We start from the raw sequence: 22,699 nt of genomic DNA on the forward strand, positions 1-22,699 counted from the left end.
GCCACACTGTTATTGACAATGCCAGCGGAGAGGCAGAGGGACAAGGACAAACTGAGAGTTAGCGAAATGAGGGCCCGGACCTGCTGCTTTACACGGCTCAGTTTCACCTTTCTGCGTGTTCTTCTTCGCAGCTGCCTGACAAATCACGATCATTAAAAAGCCGAGCCAAAAGACTGAGTTCACAATTTGGAACTGATATTGTTGCATAAAATTACAAGCTATTCCAAATGCTCTTCATTGGCATCCTCGTTTGCTTTCCTTACACTCACTTCGACCTTGGCTCCGGACCGTAAAGGTATTTGATTTACATTGACATTTTTGCTGTGATCCACATTAGAGATGTGTGGAGTGCACTCATGTGTTGTACAGAACGTCCACATATAATCATTAAAGTATGCAAGATGCACATTGAGAGAGGTGGAGATAGATCCTGCTGAGTGATTATGACGCAGTGTCCTCGATTCCTTTAATGTTGTTGAAAATTTTGGTATGTGGGCGAATGTGTGCTCTCTCACTCTGACTCTCAGATATGCTTTAAATGGGTTACTGTACTAAGGCGATAATCCTTGTGTGTATGCGTGTGTGTGTCTTTTTGCATGTTCTGTGTGGCACAAGCATGTATGCATTTTTGTCTGTGTGCACACAAAGTCCTTCTTTTGCATGTGATAGAGTGTGTGTAGGCAATTGGTTGCGTGCCATGCGTAAAATATATATATAAATAATGCACCATCCATCTGCAATTTTAATAGCACTCCTCACTGACACTGTGCATTTGAGTCACAGTGAGAAACACAGGCATTTGGTATTTTAATAGTTTTACATTCTTGTCTTAAGTATTATCCCGTACTTACACTCACAGGAGCTTACACATGCCAACCTCATTTCATACAATGTCTGCGCCTTTAAAAGAGTGATAGGGAGTCAGAAATAGGGGAAGCAGAGAGTGCAGGAAACAGAGACAGATGAGCGAGGGAGAATCATGGAGAGACAGTGAGGGAAAAGGAAACAGAAGGGGGGAGATGGGAGCAGTCTAAAAATAAACCTTCAGAAATGCTTTTTTAAATCTGCAGTGATGCAAAGTATTCATTCGAACAAACCCTCCTGCATTGTGACCGCAGCAGCCTTGCACATGACTTAATGGTTTCATTATAGTACAACACGTGCATCTGTCAGTTTCCAGCAAATGATATACTTTATGGATTTGTAATATTAATTTATCATGCGCCTCGTTGTGGTGGAATAAAATAAGTGAACCAGAAGAAAATGTCTGCAGCACACAGCCCGGTTCAGAGGTTCAGTGACAGTTGTGATTTGAGATCGCGGCTCAGCTCACCTTTTCCTACCTTCCTCCTGCTCCAGGCCCAGAGAGCCTTCTGATTTGTGTTGCATAGCCATCTGTTTAGACTAATTAACTAATTAACTAATTAATGAACTCTGGGGAAAGGCCCACCATCGTGGGCTCTGAGAGTGAGAACATTTTTCACCGCAGGAAGAGAGATGAAACGCTTCTTCTGGAAACATTTCTCTTCCCAATTTCAGCTCTTTACTTGCAAGTAAGCAAGTAACCTATTTAGGAGTAAATTCCACCATGTTTAATATCATCTTGTTCACAGCATAAAAATGTTGTATGTATATGATTTAAAGTTGCTTGAAAACATGGTAAATTTGATGTAAATTCCCTGAAAATTGTGTTTTATGTGTGCTGCCTCAAAAAAACATTCAAGTTTTTTATATACTCATCATATATCATATACTTATGTCAATTTGAGATAAGTTTAACATATTGCTTGGGCTGTCACAATAGCAGAAATGTAGGCGTCTCTAGTAGTACTTGTAGAAATACACAGATTCTGAATACGCTAGTTTGATACCAAAGTAAAAAAAAAAATCCTATGTACTTAAACACAAGCTTCTATATAACAAAATTGTTTCAAATTCTTGACACAGTGGCGTCAGACCATTTTTTAAAATGTTAGCAATATATTTTTTTGGCAGAAGACAGACTGAAAAGTAAAAGCAGGTGCTGAGTTGGTACGGGCATTAGCTTAAACTACAAGCTAGTTACATTAGCTTGTATAATGTTTGCTATTTTAAAGTTACAGTTCATTAGCTTATTGATCAGAAAAGGTTGCTTGTTAAAGATTTAATTGGTAACACGTACAAATGGACACTGAACTGAACACTAGTGCTCAAAGAGAGATATCTGAAACCACTTACGGTACCACAGTAGTATAGCATCAAATCAGTCATTTTACAATTTAAGCTAGCAAGTCTTTACTAATGTTTTTATCTCTTGCGTTTTTGAATTGCATGTGTATTAAATACAAAAAAAATTCTAATTAACTCCCAAATGGTTGATTCTGTTCATCCGGACATAGCATTTTCAGTGGGAGAAACACTGTCACCCATCTGACTGACTTCTTCGGTCTCAGCTGACTGCAGGTTTCCCCAACTTTATAAGTAGTACATTTGCACAATGACTGAAGCTAGCCCACTGAATGAATAAAATAGGTTGTGAGGTCAGTTCCTTGATCATTAGTAAGCAAATTATCATGACCATTGATAACAGTATAATTAACTGTTTAAAATGCTCTACTAATCTTACCCAGAAATGAAAAGAATGTCCTTACTTTGTATTTATAATTACAAAATGCAGAGAAAAGCCTTCATAATGTCTTACGCTGTATTATGCTTAGTTGAGTTGTTCATTAATTAGAGACTGGTAGGTAAAAATGACGTATCTAAAAATGATGTGCTCATGTACTCTGTTTGTGACACTCCTGTAATTTTATCATTTTATCTTTTATTTAATATGTTTTATTTTAAAATCTTGTGCATTGAAACATTTTTAGTGAAAGTCAAGTCAAACAGTGTCAGTGCATCCATAAATAGTGCATAGCTCAGTCAGCCTTCGGAATCACTTTACATTGTGTTGCCTGTTGTTCTCAAACACATCCTTTTAAATATGACATAAACAGTATTTTTAGCCAGTGCTGTCAATTAACTTCAGCCTGCTGCCTTCTCACCACTCAGCTCCTCTCTAAATACAAATAAAACACACCTCCCACTCTTTGCATCTAGACAAAGTCTTCTCACAACCCTCATTTTCTTTTTTCTTTTTGCCTAGTGATGATGCATTCACTGTAATAACAGAATCAAAAACTAACATTATCTGTTTGTGAGTAGATTCAGCTATAAAATCCTCTATCTACACTCTACAAATTACATATTTCTAAATATTTCACATTTCGTGTTATTTTTGTTCCTTGCAAAAGTGTGTTTAATGCTTTGCGGACATTATTTATAATGTGTATTATAACGTGCATGAGGCTCTTGACACATGGATCAGTAGCCAGAGACAGTTTTCAGTGAACCCTAAGGACTTATAGGCATATTGACTGAAACTGACACCAATCTGTGTCGCAGGCTGGTAGCCAAATACACAGCTGCACCAATCAAATAAGAGAAGGATCATTTATGCAGCTCCCCTTACTTGATGCTCTACAACCTACATGCCACACATAAGGGACCTTAAATTGTCCAGGCCTCAAGTACCTAAATTTCAGTCGATTATGACTGATTGTGATGTTGTAACCATCCAAAGTAGACTAACTATGAGCTACAACACTGTAAAACAATGGCATGTTCTTCTGTAAAAACCACAGGTCTGTATGACATCAAGCTTGTTTTTCTTTTACGGAACTAATCTACCCAGAATCCAGCTACATCTCTGATTGCTGCAAACATAGTGAATGTGAAACTTTAGAAGCCACAAGAGCGGTGTACCCTACACATATTACCAAATATATTCAAGTATATTATTTTACAGGACTACAATAATGAGAAACGATTAAATTCCAGAAGCTCAAATGTGGTTTTCTGTGTAATGTATTACATTGCATCTGCAATGTATTTTGGGATGAGTATTTCTTTCACACGTATTACAATCACACCGTAATGATGTGTTTTTGCCCTTTTCTTTTTTTTCTTTTTTTTTTTTACATTTTATTTTACAATCAAATCAAATCTTTTTATGGTTATAATTCACTTCGTAGCTGATTGGCTTGGTTCAAGACATTTATATGTGGTTTTTTTTTTGTTTGTTTGTTTTTTAAACGAGGACAAAATTCACTTACAGAACTGGAGCGCTTAAAAAAGTGGGCAGTCACTGTTGTGCGCTGCTTTCCAGTGTATGCAACTGAAATCTATTCCTCTGTTTGTATCCCGTAGATGTTTATGATATAACATCAGAGATATTCAAGCTGTGTCTTTGCTCACAGTTGTTCTGAATTTAAATCTGAGATTTCAAGACTGTGCGTCTCTCCTCCCTTGGAGGAATTCAACAAGTAAGAAAGGAGGAACATTTTCTGGCAGTGAAAGACATTATTCACACATTTTCTTCTTTTCAGGGTGATTTACACATTTCAGATAAAACTTTGCTCCAGTGTCTATTATCAGTATTAACTCGTGATTTCAGGATAGAATTAACTGTAAAACTAACTGAGATATTTTTAATACTAGCGAAATGTAAAAAAGGTTCATTTATTTAAATAATTTAAATGCCCCTTTACATGACAGATAGATCTCGGTTGATGGCAAGATTTTTCATTCAGCTTGATGAATCTGTCCCCGTTTTGTGCCATAATTGGTGTTAGCATTCATTTGTGTCATCTACTCAGTGCTAAAGCCTTAATCTGACTGTTACCTAATAGTGGAGGCAGTGATTAAAGTGAAATATCCACATTTAAATACCATTATGCGTAAGTAAATGTAAAATTACATAAATGTTTGCCAATCACTTGGGCACCTGAACTGCCATATTAAGAGGCTGAGTGGATACATGTAACAAGTATGATTAATGACACCATATCATTAATTAAAATAGCTTCATGTCTGAAATATTAGCCCTGTGATTAAAATTGCGTCCCCTACTGCAGACGAGGCTCTGTTTCAAGACTCTTAATTCATTTAATTTGACTTGATTTTTTATTCAGGCAGGCTGCAGTTTTCATGAGCAATAAGGCGTTTCTGAAACAGAACTTTGAAAAGCTTTGAAAAGTCTTGAGAGGCAACATGATGTTTGAACCGCTGCTTTTCAAATTTGCATGGCAGCCTGGTGTTATTGCATGGCACGGTGCCATTTGAGTGGACAGTTGTGAGAAAAAATTGAACGAGATAAGTAAGGTAATAAATACAATGACATCAGAGGCCTATGGGCGGTGTACTGAACTAACATTAGTTCAGTGGAAGTGAAACCCAATTGCGTTATAATTTCATTTCTGGGTATACTTGACATACAGAATGATGCATAATTGAAACGGACCTGCCAGCTAGTCTTCAAATCAAACCCTTGGTGCCGACAAGGAGATTTAACAGATTTGTGTAACCAAAAAAAAAGAAGAAAAAAAAAGATAATCCAGCAAGAATGTGCAAGAGGTGAACTACAATAGCATCTCTCTGAGTTAAAGAATTTTCTATTGTGATTTTCTCCTGTCATATTAATCTACTGTTACATACACACATAGCAGATAATCCCCGACTCCGGTGCACAGTATTGAGTGATCCAATCCACTCTATTCTGCTCATCTAAACAGAGTCTTCAGTGTGCAAGAGACATTCACCATCTGCTAAGGGTTTTTTTCCCCGCTCCTTTTTTTGTATAATAATGCCTCTACCTGTGCTTCATTAATTTTGTGACTCACATATACAGAGACAAGAACGCTTTGTTTCCTCTTTTCAATCACCTTTCCTGTGTGTATAAAATAAAATCTACATCTTTCCTCTGAATGTAGACATCTCTGATCATCTCCTGCGTGACGTCACAATGAAATTATATAATTCGTCCTTCACTGTATTCCTCTCTACTGTCTGTCAGTTAACATCTGACAGTAGCTTTGGGCAATATTTGATTTAATACCTGTTTCATGTCTTTCTTTCTTTTTTTTCCCTTTTTTAATCCTTCACCCTCAACTCCACCCCCCTCCCTCTCCTATTGTTCTTTCTTCTCTGTTCACAGAAATATGTTCAGTGACCTACTACAGTTATTCTGTTCAGTCCTGTAAATTGCTCTGCAGATGTTCCTATCTCTGTAAAGCAATAATATGGCTGAGCGTAGTTTTAGGGCTAAAATGTGTGAATGACTTTTACAAATATGGGTGACAACAGAGGATGTTCTGAATGGTGCAGTTCACTAAGAGAGAATTAGAGTAAAGACACAACATACCAATAACAATCTCTGTGTTGGTCTTTTTTTTTTTTTGTATCTTGTCCCAAAATGAATAAAAGTCCAGCTAATGCAAATATTTCATCCTATTGTAGACGCAATACGATATCTATTGGGAATAATAGCTTTTATAATGACTCTCCTCATTGGCATACATTAGAGAAAGAGTAGATGCATTGTGGAAAGAGCTTTTGGTAACAATCCCAGAGGTATTGGAAGCTCCAGTTATTATCATACAGTTTGTTTTTAAATTTCCCTCCATGGTTTCCTCACTCCTCCTCTGTTTCTCTTTCATCCATTCACTTCACTGTCTTCAACCTGTATCTTTAGAGGTTGATGACTCTCCTCACAGTTCCTTGGCTGCTACCTCAAGCAAGTGTTGAATATGCATGAGTTCAGCCTCATAAACTGCTGTTCTCAGCACTAAAGTCAGTAGGAAACCCAACTCAGCAGATGGGAGGGGTGTGGGTGGTGGATCAGAAGGAAAACTTACTGAAAGAGAAAGAAAGTAGAGGAGGGAACTTGTTTGACTTATCTTCAATGGTGGAAGATAAACCGAATTCCCTCCCTTCATGTCGGCCTTTCAAAGAGAGCGGCACTAGAGCTAGCATGCTAGCACATACTGTGAAGTTGCCTGCATGTACATGCACTGACTTTGGAGTTCACGTGCATTTGCATGCTGCTGTTTGCGTACTTGAATATGGAAGTGCTTGAATGTGGGTATCCGAGTGCCTTCGTGAGTGCCTGTCCATTTCATTTTGCCTGAAGTCCTAGACAGTTGCCAGGCAACTGTGGCAGGCAGCTCAGCACTTGGCTGGGCAGGAGACACTTCCACGTGCACATGGTTTTGATAAGCGGCACAGGTCAGTGGTAATATGTTACCAGGTCAGAGCCACATAAGGCTAAGAACCAGTCAATTGCTGGGATGATGCAAGGATAATACAATTACATAGTAACATGTGATATCTTGATTAGTGGGGTTAATCCTTTCAAAGTAATATTTCTGCTACAGCACTGAGACATGATTTCTGTTTTTTAATAATCCATCCAACACTAAACACTGCACTATAGAGACAGGCAGCAGCTGTGGTTTCTTATAAATTTGGTAATCCAATTATCTCTATATTACAGTTTAATCATACTTTTTTCTTTTCAAAATCATTATCACATTACAGCCATTTCATAACAAACATTATTGCCTGCTCAAGACGAGGTCACTCTTTGAGGTTGCATATTCTTTGCTTACTTTGCTGATTGCAGTGTTTTCTTTGAATGTGAAATATCCTGTCACAGCATTTGAGGATTAAATTCCAAAATAAAAATGAATGAAAAAACTTTTTAATTAATGCTCATTACAAGTCAAATGTTGACTTTAAGTTAACGTAGATTTTTACTTTTTTTAAGCTATGATAAAGTGACACATCAGCTGTCATCGTGGCTGGAATTTGCACTTTTTGTCCAAGGCAAACAGTCATATTGAAAGAAAACCCCCAAAAGTCAGCAAAATAACTGTGCACTCTGTAATGTGAATCACAATTAAGCCAAGTTAACCCAACACGACACTCCAGGCTTCAAGTGCTTGTTGACTGTAGTGTAAGTACAGTGAAGAGTGTGGAATGAGAGTTGTGTTGTGTCACACTGACTGTAGTAGAAAGGTCAATTTGGCAGGTTATCATCACCACTGTCATCATGGCTGCTGTTACCTTCATCAGCATCGCCATCACTTTCATTAATAATCATCAACAATAAAACTTAATTTGCTATTTAACACACTTGAAAATGTGCTTTGTCTGTTCCTACCATCTGTCCCTTTGTACTGAGCTATACCACCTTTTTTTTTTACAAACTGCCCTTTAACTCAGTTTCTTATTCAGTGTGTTTCTTTTGTTCGCACGAGAAAACATCTAGAATGGGAATTTAGTTCACAAAACAATACTGCTTCAGGAGAAAGTATTATAACACAGTTTATGTAAACACACTGTGGCTGTGACCTTGTATATAGTTGCATACGCAAGGTTATGCTGTGCATTGCCCTGCGACGGTAAACATTTATTCAGCCACTATGCACGTTTAGGTGACATACTGTACAAACAATCTAGGATCCATGTGCAGCAGGGAGGTGGAAAACATGCCAATGCAATGTCATGAAACCAAAAATGGTTATTTTCAGTGTTCAGTTGCTGGAAACCAGAAAAATAATTGTTGTTTTGGGTGTGACAGTCACCAGTGGCTTATCCAAAGCAATTCACGGTTTACTACATTTCACCTTTGACAGTTGTCTGTCGGTTTTTGGCAAGATAATTTGAAACTTGATGCTGGAAGCACCGCATCACAGACCAAACAATGTTTGGCCTGGAATTAGTAATAAATCTGGAGCTCTGTCCTAAATCAGAGCAAAAGCCAGGAAGCAACAATATGTAATAACAGCTTTTTCTGCGCAAGTTATGGTGCGCAGATGCCCAAATTCTGGTTACATATTTGTGCCATTAGTTGTTCGTGACATCTGTGAAAAGATTTTTTTCTCAAAAATAGGCCAGATAGACTGTTGTCTTCTATTAAAGATGACTGGAGTGACATTGCACATCAGACTGCTTACTGAAACACTGATCACAGAGAAGGATGTTTGTACTGTTCCCCTGGAAAAAAAACCCATACCAACAAGGTTCATTGTCTTAACTTGAAAGGTGCACATATTCCTCTAATTCCAGTGCAAAGTCCAGGATTGTGGCCAGTATTTTGCTCTGGTCACTTTGTGCAGTTTAAAACCGCTAAAAAGGGTTTTACATGTAGCCAGAAGTTCCCAGTCATCTTGATTTGTGTTCAGCCTCCTGGTACATTTTGATGACGTTGCTCAGAAACCTATTTGAGACTTGGCTGCATTATGTAAAGTAGCATGTGGTCATAAACTAGTCATCTTTATTGAACTATATATGGACTGTCTCAGAGTGTAAAGCAAGCGCCAATCTGGAAAGCCAACCAGCGGATGGGGTTATTTAGGTCTGATGGTTGCTTTCGTATAATCCAGCAGGTGAAGTCACAAATTATTGTCGGATAGAAGCAGAGAGCTCCATTTTCCTTAAAGATTTCCTGTGGATGTGTGAATACTTGAATGCTTAAGATAGCCACATTCAATGACTAGCTGTATGTGTAAGCAAAGTCATACCATTTTAAAACGTAAATCAAATGTCATACTTTCGTTTGGATGAAGCCAAGTGACCCAAAAACTCTGGGAACACATTTTAGTTCATTTAGACCAGGGCTGCCCAATCCCAGTCCTCGAGAGCTACCGTCCTGCAGCTTTTAGATGCATCCTTGTCCCCACACACCCGAATCAAATGAATGGCTTGTTATCAGGCCTTTGCCAAACATGATGGCATGCTGAAGAGGTAATCAAACCATTTGATTCAGCTGTGTTGGAGTAGGGATGCATCTAAAAGCTGCAGGATAGTAGCTCTCGAGGACTGGGATTGGGCAGCCCTGGTCTAAATGAACTAAAATGTGTTCCCAGAGTTTTTGGGTCACTTGGCTTCATCCAAACGAAAGTATGACATTTGGATGGACCGGGATTGGGCACCCCTGATTTAGACTACCCTTTAGTATTATGCTAGCCTTCATTTTTCTCTCAGTCAAATTTAGGGATGACAAACTCATTTTACATTGTGGGAAACATGGAGCCCACTTTAATCTTAAGCGGGCCAAACCAGTAAAGCCGCCCTTTCTGTCAGTGGAAAGAACTTTAATCTTTAGATATCCTAATATAAGAAAAATAAGTTATTTTTTACAGTTTTTCTACAGAAATGAAGAGAAATGCTGCTCTGTTTAGTGAAAGACATCCAGTCCAGGGAGCTGGGTTGGAGTCTTTGCTGGGTGGATTTTGGCCCCTGGGCCTTATGTTTTGAACCCCAGGTCTAACTAGAACAAAGCACCCTGGAGCTTTTGAAAGCTTTTCCTTGACCTCTCCCTGACCTCTGACACTTTTGTCCCTTCCCAAGTGCTTGTGCCCCAACTGCCCTTGGGCCAATACCTTAAAGCTCTATTATTATTGTTATAACTCTTACTATAACTATTTGAATAGTGAATCTGGAAGGGATACACTTTCTTGTAGAAAAGGCTGTGTTGAGCTGGCTATGACCTAACAGAGGTACATACATTCTTAATGACAGAGAACATCTGACATATTAGAGGGTTGCCAAATTAGAAAGATTACTCTAAAAGTCTTTTTTAAAGCCTCCTCAGTCTTCACGTTCGCATTTTAAGTTGCACGTTTTGACAATTTGAGCCTTGCAATTGGAAATCGGAAAAGCCTAGAGCCATGAGAGCTTTACTGCCCCATTCATGCTCCGAGTCCAGCTAGTCCCTCTGAGTTCTTTCCTTGACAATTGATGTTAAAGTGGTGGACACTAAAGATCCCGCCTCCAGATGATTGACCTGCTCGTTTTGATTAGTTTAGCCGGGCAAGGCTTTGCTTTGATGTGGCAGGCCTGGTTTTCAAAGACTGGTGTTTTAATTCTTGAATGAACAGTCCTGGCTTGAAAATGGGTTATTATCATTCTAATATATCAAAGCCAACACATTTGCCACATTGCAAGTATTGTAAAACTTGTTACCGGTTAAACATTACATCTTATTGGCTGGTTTTACCTCGTCTTATGTTAGAAAGGCAGCACAGGGTTCAGAACGCCAAAAATGATATCTGCAAAATAGGCATAATGTATATTAAAATAAAATAACAGTATTCCCTTGATATATTTGATGTATTACAATCCACTTCGAAATGTACGCACTCTGATCCGCTTCATATTTTGCCCAGTAAATGTCCCACATTCAGATATAAACCATCAATGCAAAGCATCTCACATCACATCACAATATGATGCATAAACATATGCATCATATTGTGATTTTGTAGTGATGGTGGCATTCTCCTGTGGTAGGACTCAGGGCATGCAGTGGAACAATTATCTTATTCTTGTTTTATAGTACTGCTGTCATGTCTGCTTGCGTAGGCGCTTGCCTTCAGACTGCCTACAGAGTGAGGGGTTTTCAACCTTTGCAAACATGGTGTCGTGCAAGCCTCCAAAAGCTCAACGCCTCATAGATCAGCTGTACGTAGATGAGATGCTGGACTGGAGCAGGGAAGGGAGTTCACCAGTAATCGGACAAGCTTAAAGCAAAACATCTTTAACAACAAGTTAAAAATACAGCAGAGCACAGATGATGGCTGCAGTGGACACTTTTCATTGTTTTTTAACACTCAGTTTCACTTCAGCTCTTCATATGTTATGACTTTCCTCTTCTCCTGACATGTTTGAACAGCACAAGTAAGAGTAGCCCACAGGCTGGTTTTACCACAAACTTTGGACACTGTTTCCATTTGGCAGCAGATGCTCACTGCAGGTAGACGGGCTGTCCATAGCTCCCTACGGTCTACTAAGGCACTGCCAACAGGGAACCATGTTCAGCCCATTTAGCTGTCATTGGCTTTGTTTACAGACTCTAAGTTAACACAGTGCACATGGGCAGGTGGTGATGCTGTACCAGGCTCAGTGTGGATAGGTCAGTGTATTCACACTGAGTATATAATACAGTAGGTATCATAACAGTGCAGTCTGCATGCATCATGAAGTCTTAGCAAAGTGGCTTTTAAGTGTTATTAAAAAAGTTATAACATTGCACTAACAGGATTTTCTTTTAACACTACCGTAATAAGTTAGCAAGCTGGCTTCCAGACTCAGCCTGAACTGAGATCCATGTTTCAGTGATAACAGTCACTGACACAGAGTGACCAGTGGCACCAAATAACTACATTATCCTACAGGGTAATTTACTGTTTGCTAACAGTGTTGTGGAGAAAACAGTCAGAACAGAGAGCGACCACATTAGCATGACGAGATAGCTGAGCATCTTTGTTTGCCGCAGGTTACCGACTTGCACGGTCAGCCATTTTTTGTCCTTTTTTTCCCTAAAAATTCACTCCAAATTAGCCCCATTTTACATAATTGAGATCAAAACAGCCTTGTGCCTTATATGACCCTTAGATCTAAGCCATAATAAAACTCTGTCTCCATAAATCTTGCCCCCTGGTATTAGTTATAGGCAACAATCCGGTCGTTCAGTGATGACGTGACGAATCCTACTTCCAGGCCTAAAGTAGTCTGCGTTTAATATGGCTTTTGTGTTGTTAACATGTTTAATGTTTTGTATTTTCTTCTATTTAATCTCAAAAAGCTCCTAAAACAGTCAGTGATCACTGTTGACCTCCCTTGGCTTTTATTACCGCTAATCATTTATTTAAGCTCAGTTTTTAAAACCTTAGGATGTAACTACACCCCAGCCCGTGCAGTATATGAATGACTAACCTCGTATTGTGGATGGATTATCTCAATTGTTCTCTTGGCTGAAGTCCTTTTACAGCATCCCGCCATGCGATTACATTTGTTCCTGACCACCGAGAACACTCACGTTAACTTTTATCGAGTGGAAAAAAAGTTAGCTTGTTTATATTATGCTAACATAGCTGAGCCGCTAGCGGTCACGTAGCACATCAAACGTCACTGCTGTTTAGTTTTCTGTCTTCATTTATGTTGGAAGTGATAACAGAGCTGTACGTTTTAATTTGTTTCCAAAACCCCACAGTCAGGACATGCTATATTGTATTTAGATAGAAGCTTGCAAGCTAACTTCCTGCTAACTTCTAATTCCGTTAAATGTCATAAATTCCGTTTTCATGGATGCCTGGATGTTAAACTCAATTGTTACACCTGGTAGAGCAGAACGCTGATCATTTTATTAAAGATGAAAGACTTTAGACAGTTTTTCAACTCTCAGTAATGCCATAGTGATCGTTTGATATATGGACCTGCAGCGGAGTTTAGGCCCAGACACGGCTAGTGACGTCAGACTTAACGACCGGATAGGAAATTGTATTTATTCACAGGAAGCGCCTGAGTAAATACTGCTAAGCAGACTTGGCTAAATCAAAGTCGGGTGAACATGCTTGAACACGATTTTCTTTTTCAGTATATCTTCCACCTCTACAGCCACGGCTCTGAGAAGTGTGCAGTTAACTGAAATAATTTTTAGTTGTTTCACGGGTATTGAAGTCATCCAAACAGTGGAAAATTTGAAATGCTACATTTGTTACGGAGTGAAGCTGCTTGAAACACATGTAAAGTACTTTAATTCACTCTCATAAGAACAGAGCTGTGTGTGTGTGTGTGTGTGTGTGTGTGTGTGTGTGTGTGTGTGTGTGTGTGTGTGTGTGTGTGTGTTTGTGTGTGGCATTTTGTTCAGTTTATTTTATCTTGTTGTGGGTGTGCACCAACTGTGTAAATGTGTGTCCTGGAAGTAGGTGAAACATGCCTTCTGTTGCTCTCCTCCTCTCTCTGTTGACAAGTTCTCTTAACTGTGTTGTATTTTCAGCGTGGGTATTAAAAATGAGTAATTTGGCAAGCTTTCTGTGTGAAATCTCCACAGACTTGAAGTGAGTTGGAGGCTTAGAAGTTCCTGACAATGACAGGATGCCATCTTCTGTTTGTGTGGGACACGGAAAAAGATATACACATATCCCGTCTCTTTAAATCGGGCCCTGATCCTTCATTTGGGAAAATCTATGTTTTTTCATTCTTTTCCTGTCTGTATTTGTTCTAATTTGCCCTGCAGGGTTTCTGTGCACCGGGGATCAGTCTGCTAAGGGGAACTATGGTTTGTTGGACCAGATCCAAGCCTTGCGTTGGCTCAATGAAAACATCGGCCACTTTGGAGGAGACCCAGAGAGAATCACAATCTTTGGCTCTGGAGCTGGTGCCGCCTGTGTGAACCTTCTCATCCTCTCCCACCACTCCGAGGGTAAGGTTCTTTTCCTGTCCTTGACCGATTAGTAGTCACATACTCCACTCAAAGGGGATTAATATTTCAGGACAGTGTGTGGGTAATGTATTTCTTTACAGAGCATGTTGGTGCTTTTCAGTGAAAAGCCTAAAGCAGATAAAAATGCACTGCAGTATTATTCCCACGAAGAAAGGGATTCAGAGATGAGTCACTTACAGTTTGGGGCACTATGGTATTATTTCAATAAGCAGGACAAAACTCCAAAGATCAAGTAATTTGAAAGAAAACAAGGTTGTGAGTTCTGGAGTTGACAAATGGTTTTAGACAGTAGGTTTTTGCTCTAAAAACCATTACTCCCCTTGGGACAAAAACCCTTTAATAATTCCAAATAACATCATTCCACATGAAACTACAGTCACTGAAAAAGCACTGAGATGAATGAGTGCGTCTTCTCATCACTTTTCTGTCAAATTGGGCTTTTAAATGTTACAGAGTTACATATAGTGTTGTGAATCTAAACTTTTACTATGTGTTATAGGTGCATAAACTAGCCCAAACATAGCCCATTGATAGGTGGTTGCTAGGAAGCATGGTCATAAGCATGGCCTAAGATGCACCTGTGTGCAAGCTTTGTGTAATAAATGTGTACTTTATTATTTAATGTGCTTTTAATGTTATATAAGGCTTAAGACATCCAGCATTTTATTTTATATGTTGCTGTAATTTCTTTAATTCATCTTCAGAAATAGTTCTCCAGGCTTCTTGAAGGACATTTAAAGCTCTTCTTTGGCTCTTGGCTGCCTCCCCCCCCCCCCCCCCCCCCCATTCTCTGTCAAGATCGTCCAACACTGCTTTAATAATGTTGAGGTCCAGGATCTGGGGAGGCCAATCCATGACTGATAGTGTTCCACGTGGTGTTTTTCTATCCAGGGTTAGCTGTTTGGGATCATTTTCATATTGAAAATTAAAGCCAGTACCATGCAGTACACACTTTCTGAAGGATGGTGGATCAAAATCTGATTCTATCACTTTTGACAAGCCCCCCAACACAAGTGTCTAGATGCAGCCCCAAACCATGAAAATGATTTGAGCCTGAAACTTGAAATTTAGATTCATCATTCTGTGGGACCTGTAACCATCCACATAACAGGTTCTGGATTAGGCACTAGCATCTGCACCTCATTAGTAGAAAAGGACCGTTTAGTTCTTGAATGGCGGATCTCTAAATTCTCGCCAGATGTTCTGTCATTAATACTCTCTATGATTTTGGTCTGTGGAGCTGAGAAGTCAAATAGCGTTTCATTACTTACCAAGAATTCAGATTATGATATTACTAAACTGTTAACCTTCACGCAGAGAGACTAATCTTGGACGGATTAAACAAATAAAAATACTGCATATACTGTAGGAAGCAGATTCTCGGTTGATGCAAGGGATTGAGTCAGGAAAAAAGTCAGGAGGTCATTTGCTAACTTTTTAAGGTTCCTATAATACCAGCTCATATTGCATGGATACTTTGATAGTCCAGGTTTCCAGGTTGAACACTGAGGCTCACAGACTTTATATACTTTTTCCACTGAAAACACATATATTACATCAACACTGATCACACTTTCCTTTATGTGCTTTGTGCATTGCTGAGAATTTCTTCTGTAGAACGCGACTGTAGGTCAGTGTTATGGCAGGTTTAATAGTGGGTGCAATATCAGAAAAACACAACTGGTTGTTTTGCATAGATTAGCCCAACTCCATTTTGAAAGCAGGCTGAAGCAACGCAAAGTCAAGAAAAAGTTGGAGGCTGAACAGCTTTTAAAGGTACAGTGTGTGCGTGTCTGCATGTGTGTGTGTGTGTGCGTATGCCGAGGAGAGATGAGATGAGGCGCTGGAGTTGCAGCTGAGAGGCTTCTTAATTGATTTCACAGGGAGAGGAGCGGGGGCGGGGCACACGCAGAATATGGGGGGGCTTAATTATTAATGACAGAATCTGCAGATAAAACAGAGGGACAGCAAGCCACTTTACATAACAGTGCAGCGGTGCAACAGTGCGAGCAGTTTTCTTTCTCTTTCTGTCCTTTTTGCTTTATCCAACAAGCCGTGCGCAGATTTGCCACCATTTTTCTTGCTGCTGTCTCTCTTTGCATGTAAATGAAACACTTCATGTTTTTTACTCTGGTCTTCATAAAGATTTTCTCCAGCTAAGAAGTGCAGCAGGATATCTACTTCATCTTGCCCCTGTAATACTCTACAATTGCTCCTCCTCTAACATATGCATTATTTAACGTGCTCTCAAGGCCTTGGTGTCTTCAAGGCCTAACGTAAGGCCTTGAAGACACCATCAGCTGCTAGCAAGAGTGTGTCGGGGGGGGGGGGGGGGGCAGCTAAGCTGATGGAGAATAAGTGTTTGTATGTTTTAATACATCTGGTGTATATGACTGTGTTTTTGTATAGGGCTGTTCCAGAGGGCCATTGCTCAGAGTGGCTCAGCCATCTCCAGTTGGTCGGTGAACTACCGACCGCAGATTTATACCAAGATCCTGGCCAAGAAGGTTGGCTGCACCACAGGGGACAATGCAGAGTTGGTGGACTGTCTGCGTAGGAAGAGTTTCAGGGAGCTGGTGGACCAAGACATCCAGCCTGCCCGATACCACATCGCCTTTGGTCCTGTGGTAGATGGGGACGTGGTACCTGATGACCCTGAGATCCTCATGCAGCAGGTCGGCTTTGAATTCTTCAATTACCGTACACTGTGTGATACTGTGAGAGACAGAATATCAAAAAGTATTTGATCCGCTGCGCCAGACAGAATTCTGGCTCCCACAGTTTGACTTTGATTTTTCAATTTCATTTTTCTCCATTATAATGAAAATCACATAAAATCAGAAATTCAAACCTACAAATTCAGCAGAGGATGAAATAATTATTTAACCCGTTTGTGCCCAGATTTTTTTCAGAGTTGTAAGGCATATCATTTTATCAGTTGAGTCCCTCTGAATCATGTTATGTATTTATTTTTTCCATTTTGTACTTTTTTTTGAAGAAAATAGCATTTTTATGACTGGCAACAATTGTTGCCAGTAGTCACACAGCTTGTCACTAGGTCAAATGTCACCTAATAATAATAATAGAGAAGTAATAATAATAATATAATAAGAACAAAATAATAATATAGTCATAATAAATAATAACAAAAAGGTGGAGCCTCAGGTTCCCCCTGTATAAAATTCAAAACATCAAACAATTTGAACTGATTTCTTTATTCTCAATTTTTTTATACTCAAAAACTCAACAAACATTTTTTTCTTAGAACCTCTAAAAACATATATACATATATAACATATTTCTTCCCATACATTCCATCATCTTTCATGCATGTTCTACTCAGTGTGGTACTTCTTGAAGCACTCCACATGTAGTGGCACATCACACTTTCCACACGCAAATGATGTGCGTCCGCCGCAGTTCTTGCATCGCTTGTACCTGCTACCAGTGTTGCAGGGCCAGTGGTTCAAATTATCAAACCTGGTGGCATCAGTTATCGCCACCGCCATTGAAGATCTTCTGCCCTGCCTACTTGGCTTTGTTCCATGGCGCAGGAGGAGGGTCTGGGCTACCAGCCTCTGGAAGGAGAGGAGATCCTTCTCCCCGCTTTTCCAGGACCTAAATGAATGACAAAACAAGCATGATAGATGCATGAATGTGCATCGTTTCATCCTTTCTACAACGTCATGCCCCATATGTAGAATGTTCTGTAAAAGCAATATCACACTTGAGTTTGTGATGTTGGTCTGGATATCATCACTGTTGCTCTTGTCGACCGAAGAGCACTAGCGATGACCTCGAGTCAAACATCACCAACTCGATTGTGATATCACTAAATAACATACAGCCTTGTGTACCTGTAATAGCACCAGCTGTTCACCATGGCACTGTTCAGGGCCCAGCTGAAGCATGGCCACCACCACTTCTTGGACCGGATGTTGACTCTGTAGCGGCTGACAAACTGGTCATGCAGGTCCACTCCTCCCATGTGTGTGTTGTAGTCCTGGATACACTTGGGCTGTCTGACCTTGTCCATAGTCCGCTTCTGTTTATTCCATCTCTTCGCCTCAGTTTCGGTGAACTCCCTCTCCATGTTCGACACCACGGTGACCACGCTGTTGTCATTCCACCTTACAATCAGCTTCTCTGCCTCAACCAGATACTCAGCATCTCCTCTGGGTGTCTTCTTGAAGGTCTGGGGTGCTGTGAAGGGAACGTTATGGAGCTGAGTTTGTCGCATCGTGCCACAGCTGCCATAGCCTCTCAGGGTCATCTCATCCACCAGGGACAGGGTTGTGAAGAGGTTGTCGTGGTAAAACTTGACTCCAGGTGGCACTTCAGCTTTCTCTGCCAGGCCAAGAACCACACTTGGACCCTGACCAAGTCCAGTTTCCACCAGATGTGTGTGGCTTCCTACATATGGCTCCATCTGATGGACAAACCTGGAGGAGGATGCTAAGCTCCATATTTTATACCCAAAACGAATAGGCTTCCCTCTAATAAACTGTTTGCACCCATGCCTTCCAAAATACTCAATCATCATCTCATCTACTGCCACATGTTCTGCTATCGGGATTGCGTTGTTGATGTCATTTAGATGCTTAAAAAGGGGACGCACCTTGAAGAACGGGTCAGCTGTGATCTTCATGTTGTCTACTAAATGAACAAAAGACATAATTTCATCAAACCTGTTCCTCCGCATGGCATCTTTTACAGCATTGTTGCTGACATCACAATCGTCTGACCAGAGAAGACGCCGCCTTGGGACTGTGTTGTATCCACTGATCAACAGAATACCGTAGAATGTAAGAAGTTCATCCTCAGTCAGGTTGAGCGTTTTCCCTTTTTGTTCAGCGTAGAGATTGGACATTTCCAGTGTGACATCTCTGAGGGACTTGGGATAAAATGTGAGGAAGATATCCACTGGATCATCTGATGTGAAGCCAGGATCATGTTCTTTGGGGACATAGCGAGGGATCTGATATTTTTTGTTGGCTTGTGCTGGTGCTTTGGCCGCAATTTTGATTTTTTTGAATTTCCTGTCTTGGTTCTTAGTTTTGTGGAGCATGGGCCCAACAATCTGACTGGTCACATTTTCATTTGTGCCACTGACCTTTCTAGTCTCTGTCTGACTCACTGAGGATGAGCACCCAGGATCATCATCGGGGGGATTTGGCAGCTGCATGTCCGAATTAGGTAGAAAGCCTTCACCTTTGAGTATTCTTGATGGGAGGCGGTTATGGTCACCAGTGGCCTCATCATCAGATTGGTCACTGTCACAGTCTGTGTCATGTGCGTGCATTTCTGACTCAGGCACAACTGTGATGTCCGCCACAGTTTCAGAGTCCTGCAGCATGGCCAGGATCTCTGCTACGGTGTACCTAAGGAAAGGACAACATACATGTTAGCTAGCAAGCGAATTTTAGCTAGCAAGAAAATGATGTATGGTAATGTATAAAAATCCTATACACAGAGGCCTTGAATACCTGTGAATTTATTTAGCTAGGAATTATTCTAAAAGGACTAAAATGAGCCATTGTACATCATTCTACAATTTTAAATAAGTAAATTAGGAGCAATCCTGCAGACAGTGTTTTCCTTTAGTTAGCGACATGCTATGTGCCCACTGGCAACTTTTGTTGCCACTCACAGAAATAAGCCCATGAACAAAAAAATATTTATCCTAGGTACAATTTTTTTGGGGAGGGTTACTCTAGAGACTTGAATGATTAAATAATTATAAATATGTTTGGGGGGAAAGTCATAAGAAATTTATGAAAATTACCTCTTTCCAGGATGATTTGCATCCGCCATGTCTTCAGCCAGAAAGAGCGGGAAGCAGATGATGTCATGCGATAGGAAGCACTTGGAAACGATTTTTTAAAAATCAAAACCTTTGTCTAAGTTGTCTACTAGCATATAAGTGGAAAAAGTTGCATTAGTACCTTTGAGATTTTTTATTGTGAGTCGAAAATGACAGTGATAAACTTTGGCAACAATTGTTGCCAGTGGGGCTAAACGGGTTAACCTATACTATATAAATACATTCCTGACAAGCATTACTGCTCCATTCTGTTTTGTATGTCATGCTTTGTGTGTGTTTGTCGTGACACCAGGGCGAGTTCCTCAACTACGACATACTGCTGGGTGTCAACCAGGGAGAGGGCCTGAAGTTTGTGGATGACAGTGAAGGAGAAGATGGAATATCAGCTGCCTCATTTGACTATACTATCTCCAACTTTGTGGACAATCTGTATGGATACCCCGATGGTCAGATCCTATCCCTATTTTTCTAGACTATTACGATGTGTTTCTTTCTAAATGTTGTCAACAGCACTAAGCATTTATAAAAATGACATCGATTTGCTTGTGAATAGCGACTACAGTCCTTCGTAAGCCAGGCTGGTCAACAGTATTCACAGTAAATTATGTTTCGGAATCTTCCTGTGGCAAAAAACATGTTTTGACCAAAAAATCTAAAAGATTTCAGCCTTACATGCTTCCACATAATGTCGCAGACAAACATGGACTCTATCATGGCATAAATGCTCACATTAACTTCTGTTTTTTCCAAGGTAAAGATATCCTCAGGGAAACCATAAAGTTCATGTACACAGACTGGGCTGACAGAGACAACAGCGACATGCGCAGGAAGACCCTCCTGGCTCTGTTCACAGACCACCAGTGGGTGGCCCCAGCTGTCGCCACTGCCAAACTCCACGCTGAGTTCCAGTCACCTGTCTACTTCTATACCTTCCACCACCACTGTCAGACCGAGGCGAGGCCAGACTGGGCAGATGCTGCCCATGGAGATGAGATCCCCTATGTGTTTGGGATTCCCATGGTGGGGGCCACTGACTTGTTTCCTTGTAACTTCTCCAAGAATGACGTAATGCTCAGTGCTGTTGTGATGACATATTGGACCAACTTTGCCAAGTCAGGGTCAGTATAACACTTAATTTCAAGTGAATTATGAATTGTGTATAAAGTATTGATTATATTTGTCACATATAACACAATGACTAACTCAGTCAGACTTTTAAAAGACAAGCCCAGTGATATTTCTGGGGATTTTACAGATGAAACATTTTTGTGTATAAAGCTTTATGGATCAGTCCTCTGTGTTGAGATTCTGAAAGACACACAGCATACAAGAGTTTCAGTAAACACTAACATAGAACATGACATTTCTAAAACTGCCGTCCTGGAATTTTCACACACAGCCATCTCTAGAAACTCACAGAAATTCACGTTAAAAGAGTTTGGAGGAGAATTGGTGTTGTCACAAAACCTATAGTGACACAGAGGAATCCCCCACAGTGGAAGAGACTGGGTTTCCATTTCTGTGAGCCATGAACAGAAATCTAAAGCAACAGAGGGCACAAGATCATCAAAACCCGAAAATTGGAAACTGATCGTTGCTTTCTCTAAATGATAGGGTCAGAAGTTGAGGACACTTGAGGACAGCATTAATCCATAGACCCTGCCTTGTGTCAACAGTCCAGCCTGCTGGTGGTTCAGGGGTGCAGGGAATGTTTTTTGGCACACCATAAGAATTAATTATGAATTAATTATGGTTTGAATGCCACATCCTGCCTGAGTATTGTTGCAGACCATGTGAAACACTATGTCATAATCACACCCACTGGAGGGGAAAACACTTGGCCCCACATTGCGTTGCTGAGCTCTGAAATGCTGCAAATGCTCTTAATTGGTTAAAAGCATCATATTTTGCTGTATGTGGGGAGGGCACTGGTTAGTACCGTTGTCACATAACAAGAAGGACAAGGAGTTACTGTCACAATAAAAAATCAATAGAGAGCCCATGTAGCCACAGTTTACCATCTTTTAATTGCTATTTCCAGCATTATGGTAAGACTGTTTCACATGCAAATGTTAGCTAAGGCAAATCAGACTCATTGTTATAAACATGGCAGTGAGTTTAGGGGACTTCACTGCAAGAAATTGATTATGGCCTGCATTTGTATAGCGCTTTTCTAGTCCATAGGACCCCAAAGCGCTTCACACTACATTCAGTCATTCACCCATTCACACACACACATTCACACACTGGCGATAGCAAGCTACATTGTAGCCACAGCTGCCCTGGGGCGCACTAACAGAGGCGAGGCTGCCGGACACAGGCGCCACCGGGCCCTCTGACCACCACCAGTAGGCAAACATGGGGTTAGTATCTTGCCCAAGCAGCCAGGATGCAGCCTTTTGAGGTCTGGTAATCAATGCTTTGTTCACTGCTCTTGCAAACTGTGGCAGCCCAGTGGTTAGCATTGTTGGCTCACAGCAAAAAAGGTTCTAGTATGTAGTCTCTTGGTCCTGTATGTGCTACAGCTTCCTCCCACTCTCCAAAGACATGCATGATAGGTTTTGTGGTGATTCTAAACTGGCCATGAATGTGAGGTAGATAGAATGCTTGAAGTATATACAAAACAGCACCATAAAGTGCTCAGAGCGATCACTAGATCACCATATAAATGCCAGTCTGCTGCTGTTATGTCGATAACCACAGGCACCACCCCCCCAAAAACATTATGCATTAATGCCCCAAAAGAATACCATCTACAATCACGACTTCACCTCTCCAAAAGG

General features: G+C 40.5%; 2 protein-coding genes across 3 annotated transcripts in view; one reads left to right on the forward strand and one right to left on the reverse strand.

Moving 5' to 3' along the window:
- Positions 1 to 22,699, forward strand: part of nlgn2b (neuroligin 2b) — a 68,946-nt gene that overhangs the window by 40,996 nt on the left and 5,251 nt on the right. Inside the window, exons 5-8 of one of the 2 annotated variants that reach the window (XM_085288530.1) lie at positions 13,886 to 14,071; positions 16,502 to 16,767; positions 20,209 to 20,362; positions 20,668 to 21,034. In XM_085288530.1, the coding sequence (XP_085144656.1) occupies positions 13,886 to 14,071; positions 16,502 to 16,767; positions 20,209 to 20,362; positions 20,668 to 21,034 (973 nt within the window). The remainder of the gene's footprint in view (positions 1 to 13,885; positions 14,072 to 16,501; positions 16,768 to 20,208; positions 20,363 to 20,667; positions 21,035 to 22,699) is intronic. The other variant, XM_085288531.1, reaches the window with a different exon arrangement.
- Positions 18,641 to 20,117, reverse strand: LOC146565400 (uncharacterized). Its single transcript, XM_085290142.1, has 3 exons — positions 19,878 to 20,117; positions 18,711 to 19,473; positions 18,641 to 18,658 (listed from the first exon to the last, which is right to left on the reverse strand). Exons 1-3 carry the CDS (start codon positions 19,904 to 19,906, stop codon positions 18,641 to 18,643), a joined length of 810 nt encoding a protein of 269 aa, XP_085146268.1. The 5' UTR covers positions 19,907 to 20,117.

The sequence above is a fragment of the Mchenga conophoros genome, linkage group LG10 (assembly GCF_057382185.1).
Source record: "Mchenga conophoros isolate Kocher_MC1m ecotype Shallow Benthic linkage group LG10, M_conophoros_male_GT1.1, whole genome shotgun sequence".
Classification (NCBI taxonomy): domain Eukaryota; kingdom Metazoa; phylum Chordata; class Actinopteri; order Cichliformes; family Cichlidae; genus Mchenga; species Mchenga conophoros.

Coding starts and splice junctions, on each gene's coding strand:
- LOC146565400 (XM_085290142.1), bottom strand. CDS start 19,906: ATGGCGGATGCAAATCATCCTGGAAAGAG. Junction 19,474..19,877: donor GCAAATCATCCTGGAAAGAG/GTAATTTTCATA, acceptor TCCTTTCCTTAG/GTACACCGTAGCAGAGATCC.